Raw genomic sequence first — 21,225 nt, forward strand, 5'->3', positions numbered from 1 at the left:
CTTCTCTTCTCCAGGCTGAACAATCCCATTCTCTCAGCCCTTCCTCACAACAGAGCTGCTCCATCCCTCTGACCAACTTGGCCTCTTCTGGACTTGATCCAACAGGTCAATGTCCTGATGTGAAAACACTCTAAAAATGCATTGTCCTGTCATCCCAAAGCTCAGTGGAAGCTTCAGTTGAGGGAAAAGAACTAAACACTTTCATGTGCTTTAATTACTAATGCCTTTTTTTTTAATTTTTAAATCCTAGAAAGTGTTGTTTTCCTTGGGTGGATCCTTCCTGTACTACGCTGACCGGTTCAAGCTGTACAGTGCCTTCTGTGCCAGCCACACGAAAGTCCCCAAAGTCCTGGTGAAAGGTGAGAGCCACGTGCTGGACAAAGACAGGGAGAGTCAGTGCGGCCACACCTCGGTTTGGGCTGGCACAGCTTGGCCTTGTGGATGGAGAGAGGTGACCACAGCACCCCAAACCATGTTGTGGGGCAGCAGTGGGGGCACACACATGCCTGGGTGCTTTCCAAGGAGGGAAGTCAGTCCATCTGGCCCGAGAGGCTCACGGAGAGCTCTGTGCCGTGAGTGTTCTGGGACCACCCTCGATGGGATGATACCTGAGGAACTCATCTCAAGAGGTGGTTAACCTTGTGTGGAGTTTTTCTCTCCATGCTAATTTATTCTCCCCTGACACTTTTCAGTCATGTGGGAAAGGTTTCCTAAAAGGCCATTGTGGCTTTTGCTAACGGATCACTGTGTACTTTGAAACCAGGAGTGGTGGTGCTTCTAATGACCCCTGGATCCTCCTGGGATTGTTTGTGCCATGAATCCTTGCCAGTAGGAATCCCACTGAATCCTCAGCCGATGTGGTTGAATGTTGGCAGCCACTAGGAGAGGATCAGCCTGGGAGAATGTTTTGTGGAAGCTGCCTAAATATTTTAACTTCACCATGCTCCCTCTCCCCTTGCTTCTTCCTCTCGCCTTCATTCCAGCTTGCCTGAGAAGTTTCCATGTCTGAATTCCTAGCAGAGCTTGGCTTGCTGAGATGGAGATAAATGAACTGTGCTCTGGATTATAAATGCTCATGGGCCAACTTGCCTCAGAGTGATGTTTTGCCCCTGTGAAAGCGTTACTCTCTTAAGAGTTACCAGTGCCTCATGCAATTCCTTTTTGGCCAAGACACTGAATAAACAAATGGTTCCAGTTGTGGGAGCGATGCCATCAGGGAGGAGCTCGTATTTTTCAAAGAACATCTGGATGTCTGACAATCAAAGTTTTGGGGTTTTTGTTTCTTGGTTGGTTTGGCTTTTTTTGTTGTATTTTTTTGCACACTTTTTCCTTTTTCATTTCTACTTGTAAGCTTTTATTCCCCATGCTGCAAAGAGTATTTGGCAGCTCTGTGGGATATATAAATTAATGACTTGTTGCTAGTCACATCCATGCTTTCTTTTGGAATAATTTTGTTGGGCCTTAATTTTAAACCTGTAGACTAGGTAGATCTGGTTATTTTGCTTTTATTTTTCTTTGCTGACTGTATTTATAAATGAGAAATGGTTGTGCTTGAACTGTGGCATAAGCAGAACATAAAATTTCATGCCAGAGATAAATCTCTTAAAAAGCTGGGAGTGTATCTCAGGTGTAATTTGGTGTCCTCAGCTGAGGTGCAGGTGGCTTTTGGGTTTGAAACTGAAGTTGCTTTATTGCAATCAGGTGACTGTCTGCAAAAAAACCACCCAGCCTTGGCAGGGGATATGACTCTAATAAAAGCAATTGTGTGGAATTGTTCCTACACTGAATAACTTGTGTGTCTAAAAATACCACCTCCTCCTTGCTTCCTTCCTTATGTTCTAGTAGGGGGAGCAACAGAGAAAATGACATTTTTACAAATTCAGTAGCAGGCAGGTAGCAAGATGATGGCAATCAGGTGTCCAGGCTGCCTGTGCTCCCAAAATCTGGTGTCCTAGCATAAGTGTACTGCTCTTCTGCCTCCTTACTGGCTCCTGATGGTTGTTCAGAGCTGCATTTTAAGGTTTAATGAGGTAACAAGAACCAGGCTTGTCAATATTGTAGGTACACCTGTCAGACTGGGCTTAGGAGCAGCGACTTTTCATAAATACCCAATTTGAGCCTTTGCTTAAAGGAAACAGATGATTAAAACAATTTGAGCTGCTCTAAAATAGTTGCAAGGCCAGAAGTGCTTGTTACTGAGTGCTGCTTCCTCTGAGGGGCAACTTCGACCTCTGCTCCCTGTGAGCAGAGACAGGGTCCAGGGAACAACTGGAGCTGTGTCACAGAGGGTTAGGCTGGATATCAGGACAAGATTCTTCCCCCAGAGGGTGGTTGGGCACTGAACAGGCTCCCCAAGGCTGACAAAGATCAAGGAGAGTTTATACAATGCTCTCAGGGACAGGGTGGGATTGTTGGGGTGTCCTGAGCAGGGCCAGAAGTTGGACTGGATGATCTTTTTGGATCCCTTCCAACTCAGGATATTCTGTTCTACCATGGACAGTGAAATTAAAACCTGCCTGTATTGGTGTGGAGGTGGGTGCCTGTTGTGAAATCCTAAATACCATGTCCAAGGCAAGTGTCAATGACTCCAAACCTGGAGGGCATAAATCTAATTCCGTGGACTCGGTAAATCTACAGTTCCTTGCAAAATGGCTCTGGATAAATGAATTTAAAGCTGGAAAAGTGACTTTATGCCTTTTTTGATTTATCCAATGGCTTCATTTTAATCTTCCAGCCAAGACAGACACTGCTTTCAAGGCATTCCTGGATGCCCAGAACCCCCGACGGCAGCACTCCTCCACGCTGGAGTCTTACCTCATCAAACCCATCCAGCGGATCCTGAAGTACCCTCTCCTGCTCAAGGAGCTCTTTGCTCTCACTGACGTGGACAGTGAAGAACATTATCACCTTGATGGTAAGGGGTTAACCCCATGTGCTTCGCCCTGCTTAATTTTTGACCTGGACTCCTTCTTCTCAAAGGCTTAAAATTCCTTTTCTTCTCATCCTGTCTCTCTTCTAGTGGCCATCAAAACGATGAACAAGGTTGCCAGCCACATTAATGAAATGCAGAAGATCCATGAGGAATATGGGGCAGTGTTTGACCAGCTCATAGCAGAACAAACAGGGGAGAAAAAAGAGGTAACAGACGACCAGATTTGGAGAGGAAGAGGCTGTTATTGTGGTGCCTGGAGCGTGCATATTAAACTGTATCCAATATTTACCTTTCCTGTTGTTCCACTGAAGTAGATCCTGGTGCAAACAGATAAATCCCTATTCAATTCTAGAACTGCTTTTCCATGTATGGTTCAGTGAGTGGGACCAATGTAAAGAAGTAGTGGATGATCGACCTTCAGTGTTGTGCTTGGGTCAAAATCTCATCCCAACCTGCCCTTCACTATTTTGATATCCTTGTCTTGACTCTCCTCCTTTCACATCAGTCGTCTGGCCCCACTAGTTTGAGTGGACTTGCTGAGGCAAGGCTGTCCTCGGCATTTTAATGGCTTGGAAGAGATGAAATTGTGAGGTGTGGTGTGTGAGAAACTGCTGATTCTCTTTTACAAAGCATTTTAGGGGGCTTGGTGCATGAGAGAGAGCCTGGGGCTGTGGGCTGGAGGTCTCATGTGGTGCACACGAAGATCTGGTGTGGCTCAGTCTTGGCTGACTGTCTGAGACCCCTGGAAGGGGTCTTAAAGTCCCAGACCCCTGGACTGGGGGTAGCACTCAGTTTATCACTCTGGGGGACCATAAAGAAAGAGAAAGACCTCTAAACTTTGCCCCAAACTGAGTACGTACATTAGGGACTGTGCTTACATTTTCAAACCATCTTCCTGGGAGGAAGATGGACAAAGGAGAAATGAAAAGGCAAAGAAAACATCTGGTTTTTTGCCCTAACTTCCCACCAAATTGCAAGAGCTGTTCTGTGAGTTTAACTTATCCTAATTTATGCTGACCAATTAAGGATCTACACGGATCTGTTGCTAAGTGTCACAGTCTGTTTGCACATGCTTGTGGCCATCTGATGAAATATTCCAAAGGTTTACTTGTGGGGTATTTTTTGCTTGTTCAGGACTAAACTTCAAGCAAGTTTCTTGAACTGGAAATTCCCATAAGATTCCTTGAACTCATTAAACACTGTGTCTCTGTGCTTGTGTTCTTCGTGCTGGCAGGTCGCCGACCTTTCCATGGGGGATTTGCTCCTGCATAATACAGTGATATGGCTGAATCCTCCTGCTTCACTGGGGAAGTGGAAGAAGGAACCTGAGCTGGCAGCATTTGGTTTGTATCCTACCACTTTCATTTCAGATGTCACGTGTGCCTTAGCAGATATTTACTGAAGGTAACTGAGCATTGCCTTCTGCAAGGTTGGCTGGAAGTTATAACTGTGTTGGTCTCTTTGCTGCAATGGTCAGTTCTGTTCTGTGGTGATCTAAAACTGGGGAGGAATTTGGAGATTGCTGTATAGTGCAAGAGTTTCTTAAACTCATGTCCAAGGCTATAGTGAACTCTGTATTAATATTAATATATCTGTCTCTGGAAAGATATGGTTTGATAGTCCAGTCAATGCCAAGTAACTCTGCTTCACAACCCAGCCTCTCTCTTTAAAAATTACATCAAGTACTGCAGAATATGCTAAGTTCTATTTGTTCCTAAATTTCTTCTCACACAACTGGTTTTTTACCTTGTTTCCAGAAAGCGGTGCTGGTTAGGAAGCTGGTGATGATGATGATAATGATGATGATTATAGTTGTTATTTTTTTAACATACCAAAAAGATAACAAATGAAGACTCTTTCAGCTTTGCTCTGGAAGAGCATATAAAAGTTTACTGCTTTCCTGTAAGTTGGGAAAGCACCTGGTCATACCGTTCATGAAAGCTGCTAGGAATGTGCAGCAACTCTTAATTACTCCCAAAATCTTTAAATTGGTTTCATAAAATGTCCAAAATTAAGTGTCCCTGCTGTTCAGTCTGAAAACAAAGGGGGTGTGCATGAGGACTGAAGAAAGAGATCACAAGGAAAACTGGAGTGTTGAAAGGCAAATTCCAGCTCCATGTGGATTTGGTGTGGCAAAAAGAAACTGGGATTACATCTCTGCTAGCCAGTGGTGCTCACTTTTTAATTCACATCCTGTCCCTGTGTAGCCTCTCCTGCTGACTGACCACGTGTAGCTGGATGCTGCTTATTAGTCTGAGGTGAAATTAGCCATGGGGAATTAAGTTTTCCAAATATTTGTACAGAACTGTTGCTGTTTGAGTAGTTGTTCCTATAACTGGTAACATAAACTCTTTAAGTTTCAAGTGAGTTTGAAGTAGCCTGGTTTGGTGTGGTAAAAGCTGTTTAGTTTGGGGTTTTTTTGGAGAAGAATATACAAGAGGGCTGGTGGTTTCTCCAAACCCTCTTTCTCTGGCTCAGGTGAGGACTGAGGAGCTGAAAGGCCTGTGTGCTTGGGGCATTCAGGAGATCCATTCCCAGCCTTATACACTCTCTTGAGAGACTGTGAGAGCTGGACCTGGTTAGTCTGGAGAAGAGAAGGCTGAGAGGGGATCTCATCAATCCACACAAATATCTCCAAGGGCTATCAGAGGATGGTGCCAGACTCTGCTCAGTGGTGCCAGTGACAGGATGAGGAGCAGTGGCCATGAACTAAACCACAACAAGTTCCCCCTCACCATGAGGAAGAACTTCTTTCCGTGGAGGGTGGCAGAGCACAGGAACAGCTGCCAGGGGAGGGTGTGGAGTCTCCCTGTCTGGAGACATTCCAAACCCACCTGGATGAGTTCCTGTGTCACCTGCTCCAGGTGACCATGCCTTGGCAGGGGTTTGGACTGGGTGATCTCCAGAGGTCCTTTCCAAACCAGGCATTCTGTGATTTTGTGATTCTGTGATTCTGTGACAACATGACTTTTGTCTCTAACTTTCTCTTCTAGTGTTCAAAACTGCCGTGGTCCTCGTATACAAGGATGGCTCCAAACAGAAGAAGAAACTTGTAAGTTGAATGGACTGCTTAGGTGATGCTGGGGGCATTTGTGGGGCTGTGGAACTGGAGTGTTCTTTTCCATGTGTGATCCTTGGTGTGTGCTGAGCAATGTGCTGTTCATCCTGAATGCAGCAAACATTCCTTTACTTTATCCTCAGCTCTCTGCTGGACTAGTTATTCATGTCCCTGCCACATCCATTCCACGCTGGGGAGTGGATTGTCATGAATCAAGATACTGTGAACATCTCTCTTGTGTTTGATTCTTTGGTCAGTGTATGTGAAGCAAATATTTAATGTCTGTCATCTTGCTCAGTGAAACACAGTGCCCTGGGTGTTTTGTGCCACCAAACAAGTGCTGGCTCTTCTCAGCTGAATTAGGTGTGCTTGCAGTATGGCTCAGGGATCCCACTGGAGTTTGGGACTCTGTGGCATAGACCAAGGTGTGATTTGAAGTGCTCACGTGGGTAAAGCCAGCTGGCCACAGGATGACTTCAGAGGGGCCAAAGCAAAACTAAAATGTGTTCCTGAGTGTATGTGCACCTGGAGGAGAGAATGCAGCACTGGTCTCACTGACTTTGGAAGGCTGCTGGGGTGCTTCAGTCTAGATTTTAGCATGATCTTCACAGAGAGGAACCTCAGTGGGTGTTGCAGTGAGAAAATCAGAATGGCAGCAGGTCTGTAGCTGGAAGCTCTCAGTGCAGAGCACAGGAGATTCTTGTGTCTGACTGTCCCAGGGTGTCTGGTTTCCTAATGGTGTTTTGAAATTCTTCCAGGGCGGATCACATAGAGCTTCAATTTATGAAGACTGGGATCCGTTCCGATTTCGCCACATGATACCTTTGGAAGCCCTGCAGGTTCGGGCCTTGGCCAGTGCAGGTAATGTTCCCACTGCATTCTGGAAAAACAAGGCAAAGTAGTTGCTGACTCTGGTTCACTCTATTCCTCTTCTGGAGATTAGAAGGCAGTTTGCAGCTGTGAGACAACAGAACTGGTGGGTTTTTGTTCTCGTGGTTGCCAGTTTCATGAGGAGCTTAGAGTATGAAAAATTTCACAAATTTATACAGTTTTCTCACTTTCTAATGCATAAGTGGAAAGAACATTAGAGGTAGTTGTAAAATCATAGAATCATGGAATGGTTTGGGTTGGAAGGGACCTTAAAGCTCACCCAGTTCCACCCCCTGCCATGGGCAGGGACACCTTCCACTAGCCCAGGTTGCTCCAAGCCCCGTCCAACCTGGCCTTGGACACTTCCAGGGGTGGGGCAACCACAGCTTCTCTGGGCAACCTGTGCCAGGGCCTCCCCACCCAAAATGTGACAGTACTTCATGGAACACCTGAATAGCTGGATTGTTTTTTGCTCATTTGTTTCCGGGGTTTTGTTGGTTTTTGTTTAATTGTTTGGTTTGCTTTTTTTTATTCGGTGGGTTTTGTTTGTTTGTTTGGGTTGGGGTTTTAAAATATTTTTATGGGAACTGAGTGGGTGCATATAAAATACTGCCAGTTTAAGAGCCTGTTCTTTCATTAGTCACTTGCCCACTGCTGCCTTTCAACCGTGAGTTAATATTATTTGCAGCGTATTGTCTGTTGTCCTGGGTGGTCTTAAACCATTTCTTCAGGATTATGGAATAAATACTTCCAAGTTAAACATGAGAAGCTGTTACATGAAGTTCTGCTTGCTTTTCCCTTTAGATGCAGAGACCAATTCTGTGTGTGAGATTGTCCACGTTAAATCTGAGTCTGAGGGCAGGCCAGAAAGGACATTTCACCTTTGCTGTAGGTAAGTGTGTGTTTCCCTATTTTCTATGGCACCTCTGGATCCCAGCTTGCCTATGTCTTTCCTTTAAGGCAGTCTGGGAACAACCAGTAGGGGAAGTGGGGAGAGGGTGTAAAAACCTTCCTTCTGGCTGGCGGAATTCTGTAAAATCTCTGAAAATAAAGGCATGTGTTTGATCAGCCATGTACCTTTATGGGAATATCCTTATTACAATTTTCCATTCACATCCAGTTAAACTCCAGCATTGGATCCTGCTGGTGTGTTGTGTTGAGCTGGTATGTTTCATGCCACCAGGTTCCAAAATCTGCCAGTCTGGGCATTGCCCTTTCCTTAAGGAAACATCCATTATTGTTGTTGTGGTTGCCCTGACGTAGCTTAAGAATTCAAGTAAGAACTTGGAACACACGTTCATCAGGATCCAGCAAAGCTGATGCCAAGCCAGTCCCTACTGTGAGGTAGTAGGGATTTGCAGGACTTGTGCTTGGTGTGTGTTCCCAGGAGCCAGACAGATTTAATGAGCCCCCACAGGTCAGCTCGGTGTGTATCAGGCACAGGGAAGTGCTTGCTTGGCACTGGAGGAAAAGGAAACCTCGGGAAGGGTGAAAGGCTAAATGTTTTGTTAATGAACTGTGTATTGGTTTCCTTGGATGCCCCTTGCAATGACCAAAGATTTAGCTTTGCTTTGAAAACACCGTGTTAAATGGAGTCTTCTCTGGGGGAAGCGCCTGCCAGTTGATTTGCGCTGTCTTAAATCACAGAACTGCTCATTATTTATCTCATTTACTGGGGAGCTTTTAGCAGTTCCCAGGGGATAACGCTGCCTTTTTTGCATTCTCACCTGTTTTTCAGCTCACCAGAACACAGGAAGGACTTTCTGAAGGCAGTGCACTCCATCCTGCGGGACAAACACAGGAGACAGCTTCTTAAAACCGAAAGCTTGCCCTCCTCCCAACAATATGTTCCTTTTGGTGGAAAAAGATTGTGTGCTCTAAAAGGTGCAAGGCCAGCCATGAACAGGGCAGGTACTGTAGGGCTACAGACTTTCAAGATCCCAGTAACCCCAGCACCGTTGTAGGACATGTGGTGGTGTCTGTTACTTGTACATTAGGATTAGCATTCTCTCCTGTGTATGTAAAAACTGCTGGTTTTCCATGCTTCACCTCCTTGAGAGCCTTAAATTGCCTCTATTTCCCTTGCTTTGCACTCGAGGCTCAGCTTCAGAGCAGCCCTTCTGGCATGGAAGGGAGAAATGGGGTTCCTGTCGGTACCGATTGGCTGTGCACTTTAATCTGCAACTGGGTTTCAGCTGGACAAAGCAGAAGCCCTGCTGCCTGTTCCTTAAAAGCATGTACAGAATTTTGAGGTGACCCTAGCACTTTTAAACTAAAATGCACAAAAGAAAAAAGAAATCAGCTCCCCTGAGCGAGTGGCTTGGTTCGAAGGGACAACTTTGGATGTCCTCCCTTTTCAGCTCTACTGCTGAAGGGCTCGTGCTCCCACTTCTCACATTTGGAGAAACATGCACTTGATACTATTATTTTTGTAATGGCCTGTCCTAAACCGTGGATTTTCCTTTTCAGTTTACTTCAGGCAAAAGCAATGAGAAAATCCCAGGGGGAAGCAGGTTTTCATTTTCATGACACTAGATGATGGAGGGAAGAAAACATTTGCTTCCAAGTGAACAGCACACAGCACCACTGCGTGTTTTGTTCTGGTCTGTTGTTTACTTTTTGTTCTGCTCATTAGATCCAGCAATATAGACAACCAGGCTTTCTGTTCCTCTTCTGTACTGGGCAGGCCAGACCAACACCATCCTCAGCATGGCTTCTCACTCGGGGTGCTGCTGGGAATCTGCCTCACAGGCACTTCAGATCCTAAGCAGGGAGAGTCAGAGGAGGGCCAAAAACCACAGTGCTGCTTCCCTGGGCCTGCGGGGCCACCCTGCTGTAGATGCCAAACCTCCTTTCACTTTCATCATTTGCATGATGAGTTCTGCAGAGATTAAAACCTGCCCTCAAAGTCCAGACCTCTCCCTACAGATAAAATTTGCAACTGCTGAGCTTTGTCGTACTTAATGCACCTTGTGAGGCTCAGGGACGTTAAAAGGTAACCCCACCCCCAAGGCAGAGTTGGATAAATACATCCTGCCAAGTGCTAAGGTGCTGTTTGGTGGAGGGGGAGAAACTCCAGCCTGAGAGTTCACTGCTGGCCATGGAGCTATGTGTGTGTGCACATAAAGAGCTGCAGGATTCATCCCCTGCTTTGCCTCACAAGCCTCCTGTGAAGATGTTCCAACACAGGAGATGTGAATTTGCTAACTGGGCCAGTTGCAAAAGCTAGTAGAGTAGATGCTGAGTAAGGAACTTCTGATAGATTTTCTGGTTTTGGGGTTTGGTTTCTCCCCCAGTAGGGAGGGAGTGGGGGGAGGCAGTAGCAGAGCCTGGACAAGGAACGTAGTTCCCCGTGAATAACACAGCAGTTGGAGCATCTTCAGCACTGAGGCAGCCACTTGGAAACCCGTGGTGTTGCTCTCACCCCAAACAAAGCAATTTCCCTTTACCGAGGTGTGAGCCTGCTGGTTTCTGTGGTGTGCTGGCAGCAGGCACTGCGTGTGAGAAGCTGAGCTGAACAGATGCACTTGGTGCTGGCTGCCTGCCCACCGCTCAGGAGGAACAGTCCTTGTGGGCCATTATCCCAAAGCGTGGATCTGAGTAGCAGAAACTCCGTGTTTTCAGCCGGAGAGAGACCTGTGCTGAGGAGCCGAGCGGAGCGTGACTCGCCCGCAGGGAGTGACCAGGTCATCCATGGGAGTCTGCCTGCTCTGTGCCCAGTGGTGCTAAATAAAGGGCCCCTGGAAGAGTAACTTTCCCTAAGGAGTTGTACCGTGTGTAAAAAGCCTGTGGGGTTTTATCTTTGTGTGTGCGCAGTGTCAGCCCCAAGCAAGTCTCTTGGGAGGAGGAGGCGGCGGCTGGCCCGAAACAGGTTTACCATTGACTCAGACGCCGTCTACACGAGCAGCCCCGAAAAAGAGCCCCAGCAGCCCACGCACGGGGGGGACACTGACCGCTGGGTCGAGGAACAGTTTGACCTCGCTCAGTACGAGGAGCAGGAGGACATCAAGGAGACGGACATCCTCAGCGACGACGACGAGTACTGCGAGGCCGTGCGGGGCGGCGCGGCCGAGCGGGACCTGCGGGAGCGGCTGCAGGCGGCCTCCATCGCGGGCCAGCCCTGCCGGGGGGACGCCCACGCCGCCAGGATGACCCAGCTCAAGAAGCAGGCGGCCCTGTCCGGCATCAACGGCGACGTGGAGGGCGGACACGGCGAGGAGGTCATCTGGGTCAGGCGCGAAGACTTTGTCCCCGGCAGGAAACTCAACACGGAGCTCTAAGCCCCCCTTGCCCCACCTGGATGCGTAGGTCTCCCCGTCCACCCCTCCCTCCCTCCCTTCCCCGCTCCCACGGAGAGCTGATCCCGATAGATTGCACACTTGCACACACCATTTCGGCAGCTGAACCGGTCCGAAGCCATGCGGCCACACTTTAGGCGACTGTCAAACGCTCAAAACCGGGAACGGGTTAAGCTTAAGGTCCTGTCTTACGTTACCAAGGGCTTTCACACTATTTTATTTATTCTGAAGTAATCAGGGGCTGAAATTAAAATACGGGGAGAAAACATAATCACTGGAAAACAAATTACTCTGGATGTCTTAACCTACGTGCAGCGAACTAGCTTAAAACAAGAGCACAAGGACAGAGGGGTTTATAGCCGTAAAAGCCGTCGGTCGTAGGTTCATCTCCTTCATGAGCAAACTGCCTTTTTAACCTGTACAGTTGCAGTATTCTTATTACTTTTTCCCTCTTTAAATGTAAGAGAAATATACATGTATTTTAGGAATGTGTGAGGAAAGGTTTGGGATTTATGTTGTGTTAAGTCTTCTCGGTCTGTGGCTGGTCTAATTTAATGTCAATGTTGGAAGCTCTAGTTTTACATACTGTTATAAAGATGCCAAACTCTCTTGAAAGAGATCCAAATTTAACACTTGAAGAAATATTTTTTTGTATTTTACCTGAGATGCAGGGGCACAAAGGGATAAAAGTCTTACGGCGTTAGTGTAGCTCCACGTCTAGGATACAGGACTAGCTTTTTGCAGAGGGTTAGGAACGGTGGTTTTATATTAAAATATGAACTGGAAACTCTTATTTAGGTATAATTTTCTTGAGGAAAAGGATTATTGTATATGTTTGAGACTGGAGTTTAGTTAGATAATAAAAAGAATAATAAATAAAACTACATGACTGAATTGTGGTGGACCAAGCTGATCCGTGGTGGGACCTCTCTGGAGCCACAGATCTGTCTGGTCCACTCTCTCTGGCAGAGTTTGGGCGTAGGGGACAGGGAATTCATGGCCAAAAAACTGACCTCATCCACTCTCCTACTGTGGGTGAAACTAGTGTATTTTAATTCCTTTATAAAAGCTTTTCCACTGCAATAGAGTACGAACAAGCTCTACGCAAGCAAACCTTTAACATTTGAAATCTTTTATTTAAACATCTAAAACAGGGTAAAATGTGACTTAAATCTCGTGGTTTTTAAGTAGACTTCCAAATGCGAAACACAAAATAGCACTTTTTTTTTTTTAAGATTTATATAGCTTTTCCCACTGCAGTTTCACCTATAGGAAAAAAAAAAAAGGAAGATTATATGAAATTCTCTTTTGTTTTGTTTTGTTTTGATGGTATCTATTGATGTTTGACACATTAGTAGGTACTTTGAAAACCTGAAATTTTATAATAGCTTTAGGATTATATTTTATAAAATCCACTCTGACTATATTTTAAAACATAACAAAAACTATCCCCCCAAAATATCCATCACTTGTCTGTGTGTCCCACTTAGCATTCTCCCCTTGCCCCCTTCCCTTCCCTGGTTTCTGGTGCACTATACTTGACCTTATGAAAAGCTTTCTCTATCAACTTTTTTGCTATCTCCTCATTTCTTTTCCTAAAAGCTTTAGAAGAGTTTCTATACCCTTTGTATGATCACAGCATTGTTTTATATCATCCACCTGTCAGTTGTGTCCCAGCGTGCTGGAGGAGCGGCGGTTTTTGCCCTGGGCTGTTCCCAGTGGATACAGTCAGAGCTCACATACTGGAAGGCTGGTACTGGGAAGGTACCGTGGCTCTTGTACATAATGTCATGACATGTCTATGTCAAAGGTTCTTATATATTTCTTTTATAAGCTGAAAGAAGGTCTATTTTTATGTTTTTAGTTCTATGAATGGAACGTTGTAAATGCCTGTCAGAAATAAAATACTGGAAAAAAAAAAAAATTGCAGGTATTTGCAGCTCATTTATCACATACCAGGCCTTACACAGAAGGTGGGACGGGGAGGAGTTCCTGCATCCTCACCTGCCAGGTGCTGTAGCTCAGGAAGGAGCCCTCAGGTAAGGCTGAGCTCGTGTTTTTCCAAGGGCAGTGTTGCCATTTTCCTTATGACATCCATAACTAGTCATGCCTGGTTCTTCTTCTGGGCTGGTCACGAGGAACCTTCAGCGTGCATTTTAAAATGCAAAATAAAAAGCAGCAAATTCCAGAAGGAATTCCAGTTACACCAGAAGAGTGTAACTCATGGCCAGTTCTTTGACCAACCCCTCTTCTCTCGGGGTGCTGAATTTCAGCCCAGACACAAGGAGTGTGCTGTGGGTTGGTGTTTTGTGCAGCCTGAGCAGGAGCTTCCCGGGCCCCCAGCTGAGACCCTGACTCCCACCTTAGGGGAACTCCTCAGGGGAACTAGGACTGCTGGTGTACAGGCAGGTGGGTTCTGTGCTTGGCTTCTGGCAGGCTGTCCCTAAAAGGTGGGCTGGTGGGCGTTTGGGAACTGTTTTTTTAGAAGACAAGGCATTGCCAGAGCTGTGAGAAGAGCCTTGCACAGCGCCTGGGTCTTGCTTGCAGTAGAAGAGCAGTGGGAGAGCACTGGCACCCTGTACCATGGAGGTCTGGGAGGTGCTTTAACTCTCATTTTACCAGCCAGTTGCTTTTGTCTCCTCCAGCAGACTTGCTCTCCTTGCACCGGCTGCAGGAGAGCACAGCGAGGGCTTTGTTTCTGAGGTATTGTCTCTGCAAAGAACAGGTCAAAGATGTGACCCTGCCACAGCTCCTGTTCCTGCTCCCAGCCACTCGGGCAACTTGCTTTCCTTTTAATTTTATCCTCAGCAGTTGCTGAGGTGTTTCTGCTGAACACTGGACTTGTCTTTTTGAATCCTTTCCCTCACCAGACCTGCCCTGCATGTTAATTGAAGACTGTCAGCGTGTCAGCACTGCCGACTGGATCTGACCCAGCCTTTTGGAAGCTTGCTCTGACTCTGCCTTATTCTGGGAGAGAAGCAGGGTGAAAGAAAGCCTTTAAAAATTGCTTTTTTTCGGCCACATCCTGTTAATAACATGTAGCAGCTCTGTGTTATACATGGGTGTGAGCCTGAGGGTTTTGCAAGGATGAAATAAGGATGAAATCCTAGAGCAGCCATAGGGCCTGGGTAAGTTGTTCCCATTTTAAGCTTGGCAAATAAAGGAGGCGTACACTCAGGGTCCTGTAGCAGGCCTGGGGTGCTGGTAGAGGGCTCACATGTTCAGCCATGAGTCTGGTCGATGTTTCCTCCTCATTAATGTAAAGGAATAATTAGTTGTGGTAAGGGATCGTTTCTTGTAAAGGGGGCAGAAAAGTCACAGTAGCTGGGATTTCTGTGTCCAGGACGTGCAGCTGTGGTGTCCAGCTTGCTTTCTCCTTTCAATTCTGTGTTTTCAATCAATTTAATAAGAGGGAGAGGGAATAATTGTTGCCATTAAAATGGGGTACGGTGTATGGAGCAGTTCCTGCAGCAGTGGCACTTCCTGCAGCCATTTAATGTTTGCTACTTAGGGTAGGATTATTTTCAGCTTGTAATACTGCCAGACTAATCCAAAACCTTCAGGAAGCCAGTGAAGTGGTGAAATGAAGACAGGGAGTGAGGGCATCAATCAGAAAAGAGCACACAGCTACAAGAGAAGGCACACAAGAGGTGACAAAGTGACACGTGTATTCCAGCTTCAGATCTGAAATCCTTCCCACTGCTTTGGCTTTCAAGCTCTGCTACCACCAGCAGGAAACAGAGGAAGACAGAGGGAAACTTCCTCCTGCATGTGCTCCTGCAATTCCATGCACAGTTTGGAGAGAGAAATACCAATATCTTGTTCGGGGGGGGAAATTGTTTGAAACAAGTGACATAAGGAAATAGGGAATAATTAGAAATAGCATACTGAAGGAAAAAAAAAAGGGAGCAAGAGGGCCTGAAATTAATTAATGTTTCAGGAACCAGATCAAAGCAGGAAACTGAGATTCATAAATCTGCAGAGGGGTGTGAATAGAATATTAAATATGTGCTAGGCTGCCCGTGGAAGGAGAGCAGGCTCCCAGTCCACACCTGGGGTGCTCAGTGTGGAAAGGAGGAGGCCAAACTCTTCTCCACACAGCTCCATGTTCCTAAATAAGTGCTGGATGAACCTTTGCACTCCCTGTGCTTGCAAGAACCGCGGGCACCGGGTGCTCTCCTGCCGCTCGGACCGCCCAGGCTACCCCCTGTGAATTCGGAGCGCGGCCACAGGGACACTTTGCCCACGGACACAGCGCTGGGGACACTGAGGGTCAGCACAGACACACGGGCTGGCCAGGATCAGCTGCTGCCAGGGCCAGAGAGTAGCCTCCGGCACTGCATTTTAAACCCAATTCCAGCAGCTTTCCCTTCCGCTCCCAGAGAAAACTCCCGATGCCTTGTGCAGCCACGGGGGAGGTCCCGGGCGGGTCGTGGCTCCTCGGGTTTCCTCCATGGAAGCTCCGTGAGCCCTGAAGGTCTCCTTTGGCTGCCCTGTGTGCTTCCCCCAGCCGAGCTGAAGGCTTTGCCCCGCTCACCCAGGGCAGCACAGGCAGCACAGCCCCCCTGCCCGGGTCTCCAGCTCGCCGTGGCTCTCCCTGCCCTCCCGGTGCGCCCCTGCCCTCCGGTCCCGCAGCATCGCTGCCTCCGAGGGCATCGCTGCTCCCCGTCAGGGGGCTGAGGAGCTGTTTCAGCAGCTCCTGCCCCCCCCGGGTGCTTTCCCCGGGTCGATCTGGGCCAAAACCCCGGGGCTGCATCTCCGTTCCAGCCGCGGCCAGCGGGGGTCCCTCTTCTCCCGCAAATCCCGCCGCGCTCCCGGGCTTCGGCTCCCTTGAAAACCGGGGATTTCCGCTGTGATGGAGCAAATAAGGAGAAAATGAATCCCAGGCAGGAGCACTCCGGAGGCAGCATCCTCATCCTCTGGAGGCATCCCATCCCGCCCGAGCTGGGGTTTGCGTCATTCCATTAGGGAAAGTAATTTCCAGGGATAGACTCAGATTCACTTCGTCTCAGCAGAGATTAAACCCCTTTAATTAACTCCTCAAGAGATATTAGGGAGCCGAGTAACTTTGTGGTCGTTTAAGCCCTACTGAGACTGGCAGTGATGCTCCTGACCAGAAGGTTCCCCTCTGGTGGAGGAAGAAGGATTCTCCCTCAGTCTTTTCTGCTATTTTGTGTCTAAAGGGACCCAAGGATCGCATCAAGGATTTAGGAAGGAGGGACAGGATAGGGATAACACCTCCTAACAGGTAAAAGGGTCAAGGCCATCCAGCTGCTCTGTGCCATCACCTGTGCCAGTGCTTCAGACAGCAGGCAAACACTGTACAAAGAAGAAACAGATTTTGTACTTGCAAATCTTGAAAGATTTCCACCTTGATCTCCACCTCCCCTATTGCTTTTGCAGGATCTGCAGGGCAGTGTGGGATCCAGCAGCCTCTCAACAGGACCATTTACAGATTTCTGCTGAGTCTTCCTGGCAAACCCTGGCTGGGCAGTGGCTGGGTGGGTCACGACAAGGGCACTGAAGTTTGTTTAAAAATGGCCATGGGGAGCATTCTGCAGTTCTCCATGATACCAGAGAGTTTGGGGAAAAACTTGACTGCTGGAGAAGGCAGAGGGATGTGGAAGCAAGCTTTGCTAGAAATGCAATTGAGTGAATCCACTTCGTCCTCTGCCACACGTTCCTGGTACAGCACTAAAAATGGCCTTTAGATCCCCAGTGAGAAACTAAAAGACTCAACCAGAGGAAGAGCATCAGCTTTCTTCGAGGTCACTGCAGTACCAGACTATTAGTTGAATCATGCACTGGAATACTCCAGGAAAAGGAGATAAAGACAGCAAAAAAAAAAAAAAAAAGGTTACTTGAAAAGATGAGAAAATCCAATCCTCTGCCCCCTGTAAACATCACAAAGCATGAGAAAGCCAGCGGCTGGTAATGAAAAGGTTTTTTAATGACCCTTGTTGGCCTGCCGCCTGTTTAAAAAGCAGAGAAAGAGCTGTTGTTAAAAGTAAAATAGCACTGATTGTGTGGGGCTAAAGTTGCACATTTGCACAGCAAATGCATTTTGAAAGCAGCAGCTGGGTCTGGGAAGCTTCACCCCAGCGCAGCACAGACGAGTTGGAGCTGTGGGCTCAGCTCTCTGCATTTCCCCAGGGAGCTGCAGGAGTGGATTTCCAGGCAGTGCAGGGACATGGTAATAATTGGCATTATTTCTGTAGGTGGCCCCAAAAGATGTTCCAGTGTGTTGGGGCAGGAGCAGGGGTTGGAAGGTCACGAGCATCACTGTGGAGACTTAAGATCAGAGTGGGAGTGTGGGCAGAGTGTTGGGAGCTGGAGAGAGAAATGGAAAGGAAACATTTAAGTGCAGTCTTATTGAGTTGTGGGGTAGTTAGTGCAGGGCAGGGCTACTTTATTTGGGATATTTAGGCTGAATAGCCCCGCTGTCCTGCAGCAGGGAGGGCTGTGAGTCATGGCAGCACAGACACCCCCCCCCATTACGGAGCCAGTTTGTCCTGTCACGGGGCCTCACCTGCTCCAGAGGGGGTTTTCCATTTGGCTTCTGCTGTGCCAGGTTCCCACAGTCACACGTGTTAACCCTGCATTGGGCTGGATCTGCAGCACAGAGCGAGTTCTCTGCTTGTTCTGGTGTGGGAAATCCACAGGGATGCAAATGGTTTATGTTAAAAGTGTAACTTAATGTTGCTGTTTAGGAAGAATGCATAGTTTGTGTACAGCAGATTTAATGTACGGGGCAAATAAGTGGAAAAACAAAATAAAGGGACACTAGATAAATAAGACTTTCTTTTTAAGGAAGCCTCTGTACAAATGCCATGTAAAATAGTACAGCAATACCTCAGACAGACTGGCTTTGACTATTGAATGATTTCAAGTTTTAGCAAGATTTTACAGCTGATTTCAGTGAGTTTCAGAAACACTCCAAAACCTCAGAGTATTGAAGCATTCCAGGTAATACCAGAAACGTTTCCAACTGGAGATGGAAAATCCCTGGCCAGTCACCTCAGTTCAGCTCTGTGAGCCAGGACAGCTTCCCAGGGCCATTCCTAAGTGCTTTGAGTGGAATATTCCCCAAAGGCAGTAATTCTGTTTCCAGAGATCCTGGTTCCTCTCCGTGCCTGTGTGTACAGGCAACATCTGTCTCACACTGGAAAAGCATCTCATTAACCAGATCAGCAAAATAGCTTTCACGTAATTTCAGGCTGCTGACAACTTCTGTGCTACTCCTAAAATCCAGAAAAGGGACCGACTTCCTGAGCTGATCCAACAGGGGAGGTCTGTGGGAGCGTGGAGACAACCACTCCAAAAAATGCCACGGCCAATATGCTGGGAGGACAGCAGCCACCTAATAAATGAGAAAGCCTTGGCTGTTAAATTAAAACTGCAACAAAATCGAAGAGATTGCAGAATTTACCCACCAGGAATTCAGCTTTGGAGGTTCTGCACACTTTGGCCTCAGCCCAGCAGAGCCCCTGAGCACAGAGTTAAACACAGAGTTATTGATCTTGCAGGGATCACTTGCCATCCTAAAGGTAAGCACATGCATGAGCTGAATTAGAAATTCAGCTCACAGCTGTGGCTCACAAGCTCCTCTGAAACAATGCTTGGCCACAGCAGAGGGCCAAATCACAGACCAACCAAGACACTTCATTTTCCAGCAGAAGAGGGGGAAAAAAAAAGTTTTTCTAAAAAATGAACGAAACAGCTGGATATTGCTTAATCACTGCAGGCATAAAGGGAAGAAAAATTGCTAATCAGGAGTCTATTGATAGGCACACAATTCACAATCATTCCATCTGCATCGTGTGGAGCTGCACTGGTGCCTTTTAGACAGTGTAAGGAGAAAAAACTCACTTCTAGGGGTTTGGAAAGGAAACGTAGGCATGCTCTCTGAAGGAGAGTTAGATATGATGGAGTACAATTTGAGGACTTTCCTTGAATGTTTATTGTAAGCACCTTTTTAATTCTATTTTTTTTTCTTTTAAAATGAAACTCTTAAATCTGCTGCCAAATATTAGTCCCATAGATAAGGCAAGTGTAGCTGGGGTGACTCTCACGTGGCCCTGGCCTGTGTCTGAAGTCCTGTGTGTGGGACACACAGTAGTCCAAAGGCTGTGGTGTCCTGCTCCTTTCAGGATACACAGGGAAGCTGGAGTGGATGCCATGTGACCACTGTGAAATGTCCATCTTCTAGAAGTGTATTTGTGCTCAGTTCTAACTCAAGTTCCTGCACTTCACAGCCCTTTTCACCCTCAAGAGATCTCTATTCTCACAGAGAGGAAAAGAAGTGCCACTGTGGCCATTTCCAGAGGGACACTGAAGAGAAGGAAACCTGGGACACACACCCTGGCAGACCAGGGGTTTAGCTTTGACCTGATAAATCCCAGATTTGATAAATCTCAGCCAGAATCCTTTCCATGACAACCTTTCCATTCAGCAAAAAAGACAAAGCTGACCTGCTTGTGCACAAAATAAAATGGGCAGCTTTAGGGGAACCTTCCTCAGAGGAGACAATGAGCAACCTCTGATTTTATTCAGCCAAATGAGGTGCTGGAGGTGCTGCACAAACCCTGTTCCACTGCCAGAGCTGAGGGAAACTCAGTCCTGGAGGCAGGACTGACTGCTTCACTGGTTTAAAAACCCCTAACCTAATTCACCTCTTCTGAGGAGAAAGGGGAAAAAAAAAGAACATCACTGCAATGTAAAAGTCCCTTTCTCTGTGCATATGCAGTCCACTGTTAAGAGTTTCAGTGAAACCTGAGGTCTCTTTGTAATGAACTAATTCCCTGAGGAAATATTGTGAAATTTGAGCTTCTAATTTTCAATGGCTGTAGGAAAAACATGTAAGAAAAGGAAGACTTTCCTTAAGGCACATGGAGACACGCATGGATAGCTGATCTCATTTAGTCGCCTGGAGCCCCAAAAGCCCTTGTGCTCATCAATGGCTTTAAAAGTGATTTTGGGCTGTAATGACATTAAGTGGTGCCAAGAGAAATCAAGCACTTACTGCTGGTGCTGCAAGAGCAGAGGGGGGAACCCTTTCCTTTCCTTTTGTGTTATAAAAATAAACACAGAGACAAATGGTGGTCCCCGGCCCAGGGGACAGACCAGCCTGCTACAAGCACAGAATTATAAAGATTTCTCTGCAGAAGCCCCAGTCCAGACAGACAGAAGGAAATACAGGGGCAGGCATATGCAGTGACTGTCCCTGTGCCACTCAGCAGAGCCCTGCTAAAGCCCCTGTGTCCTGACTGCTCACAAAGTGATGACAAAATGGGATGTCGACAGGAAGGATTTTCCTTGGCGTAAACCACAATGACATCAAAGACTCTGAACTAATTTGCTTTTTGTCAACTAGATAAAGATATTAAGCTAATGCCTTTTGTTCCTCGACAGAATGTTTTAGTCAGTGAACAGAATTAATTGTGTTGACATAATGGATTTATTGTTTCAGCAAAATGCCTGTCTGTTTTCACGCAGTGGATAAGGGATTTGACAAAACTAATGCTGATATCAGGGGATTCTCATACAGCTGAATTATCAGCCTGATAAAATGCCACTAGCATAAAAGGCAACATGAAGGAAAACAGAGAGTCCATGACCCAGAGGTGTGAGTGGTCACCAGAAATACACAAAGAACGCATTAAATTTCAGAGTTCCTGCGGGATTTTGTGATGAGCAAGGTGCCACTGGTACAGACCATATGCTCCCACAGACCCCTGCGTGGAAAGGTGAAAATCCTCCTCCCAGAAACCTGTCAGACCTGCCCACAGTCAGGATTTGAGAGCAGGAAAAGGCTGTGGATGTGCCAACCCAGACCTCAGGAAAGCTTTGACACTGTTTCCCACGCTGGCTGCTCGTGTGGGGGACCCAACTTTCACGACCTTCATTCATTTTACTTACATAAAGCACAACCTTCCTCACCCAATGTTTGGTTTGGCTTTAGGTGTTTTTTTTTTTTTATGCTCTGGAATTGGTGATGTTTGCTGTGACAAACAGCTGAAGTGAGGCAGTGAGCTGCTGGAGCCCTTCAAACACAGCTTCCAGCACTT

At 46.9% G+C, this 21,225-nt stretch overlaps 1 protein-coding gene across 16 annotated transcripts in view; it reads left to right on the forward strand.

Annotated features, from left to right (window-relative positions):
- The window catches only part of TIAM1 (TIAM Rac1 associated GEF 1), a 165,433-nt gene extending 152,358 nt beyond the window's left edge, over positions 1–13,075 (forward strand). For all 16 annotated transcript variants that reach the window (XM_051779479.1, XM_051779480.1, XM_051779486.1 and 13 more), the window contains 9 exons: positions 251–359; positions 2,735–2,914; positions 3,020–3,138; positions 4,167–4,275; positions 5,926–5,984; positions 6,749–6,851; positions 7,665–7,752; positions 8,599–8,771; positions 10,677–13,075. In XM_051779479.1, the coding sequence (XP_051635439.1) occupies positions 251–359; positions 2,735–2,914; positions 3,020–3,138; positions 4,167–4,275; positions 5,926–5,984; positions 6,749–6,851; positions 7,665–7,752; positions 8,599–8,771; positions 10,677–11,140 (1,404 nt within the window). In that variant the 3' untranslated portion in view covers positions 11,141–13,075. The remainder of the gene's footprint in view (positions 1–250; positions 360–2,734; positions 2,915–3,019; positions 3,139–4,166; positions 4,276–5,925; positions 5,985–6,748; positions 6,852–7,664; positions 7,753–8,598; positions 8,772–10,676) is intronic.
- Positions 13,076–21,225: the final 8,150 nt, after the last annotated feature.

The sequence above is a fragment of the Manacus candei genome, unplaced genomic scaffold (assembly GCF_025592945.1).
Source record: "Manacus candei isolate 608988 ecotype Guabito, Panama unplaced genomic scaffold, ASM2559294v1 h1tg000014l, whole genome shotgun sequence".
In the NCBI taxonomy this organism is placed as follows: Eukaryota; Metazoa; Chordata; class Aves; order Passeriformes; family Pipridae; genus Manacus; species Manacus candei.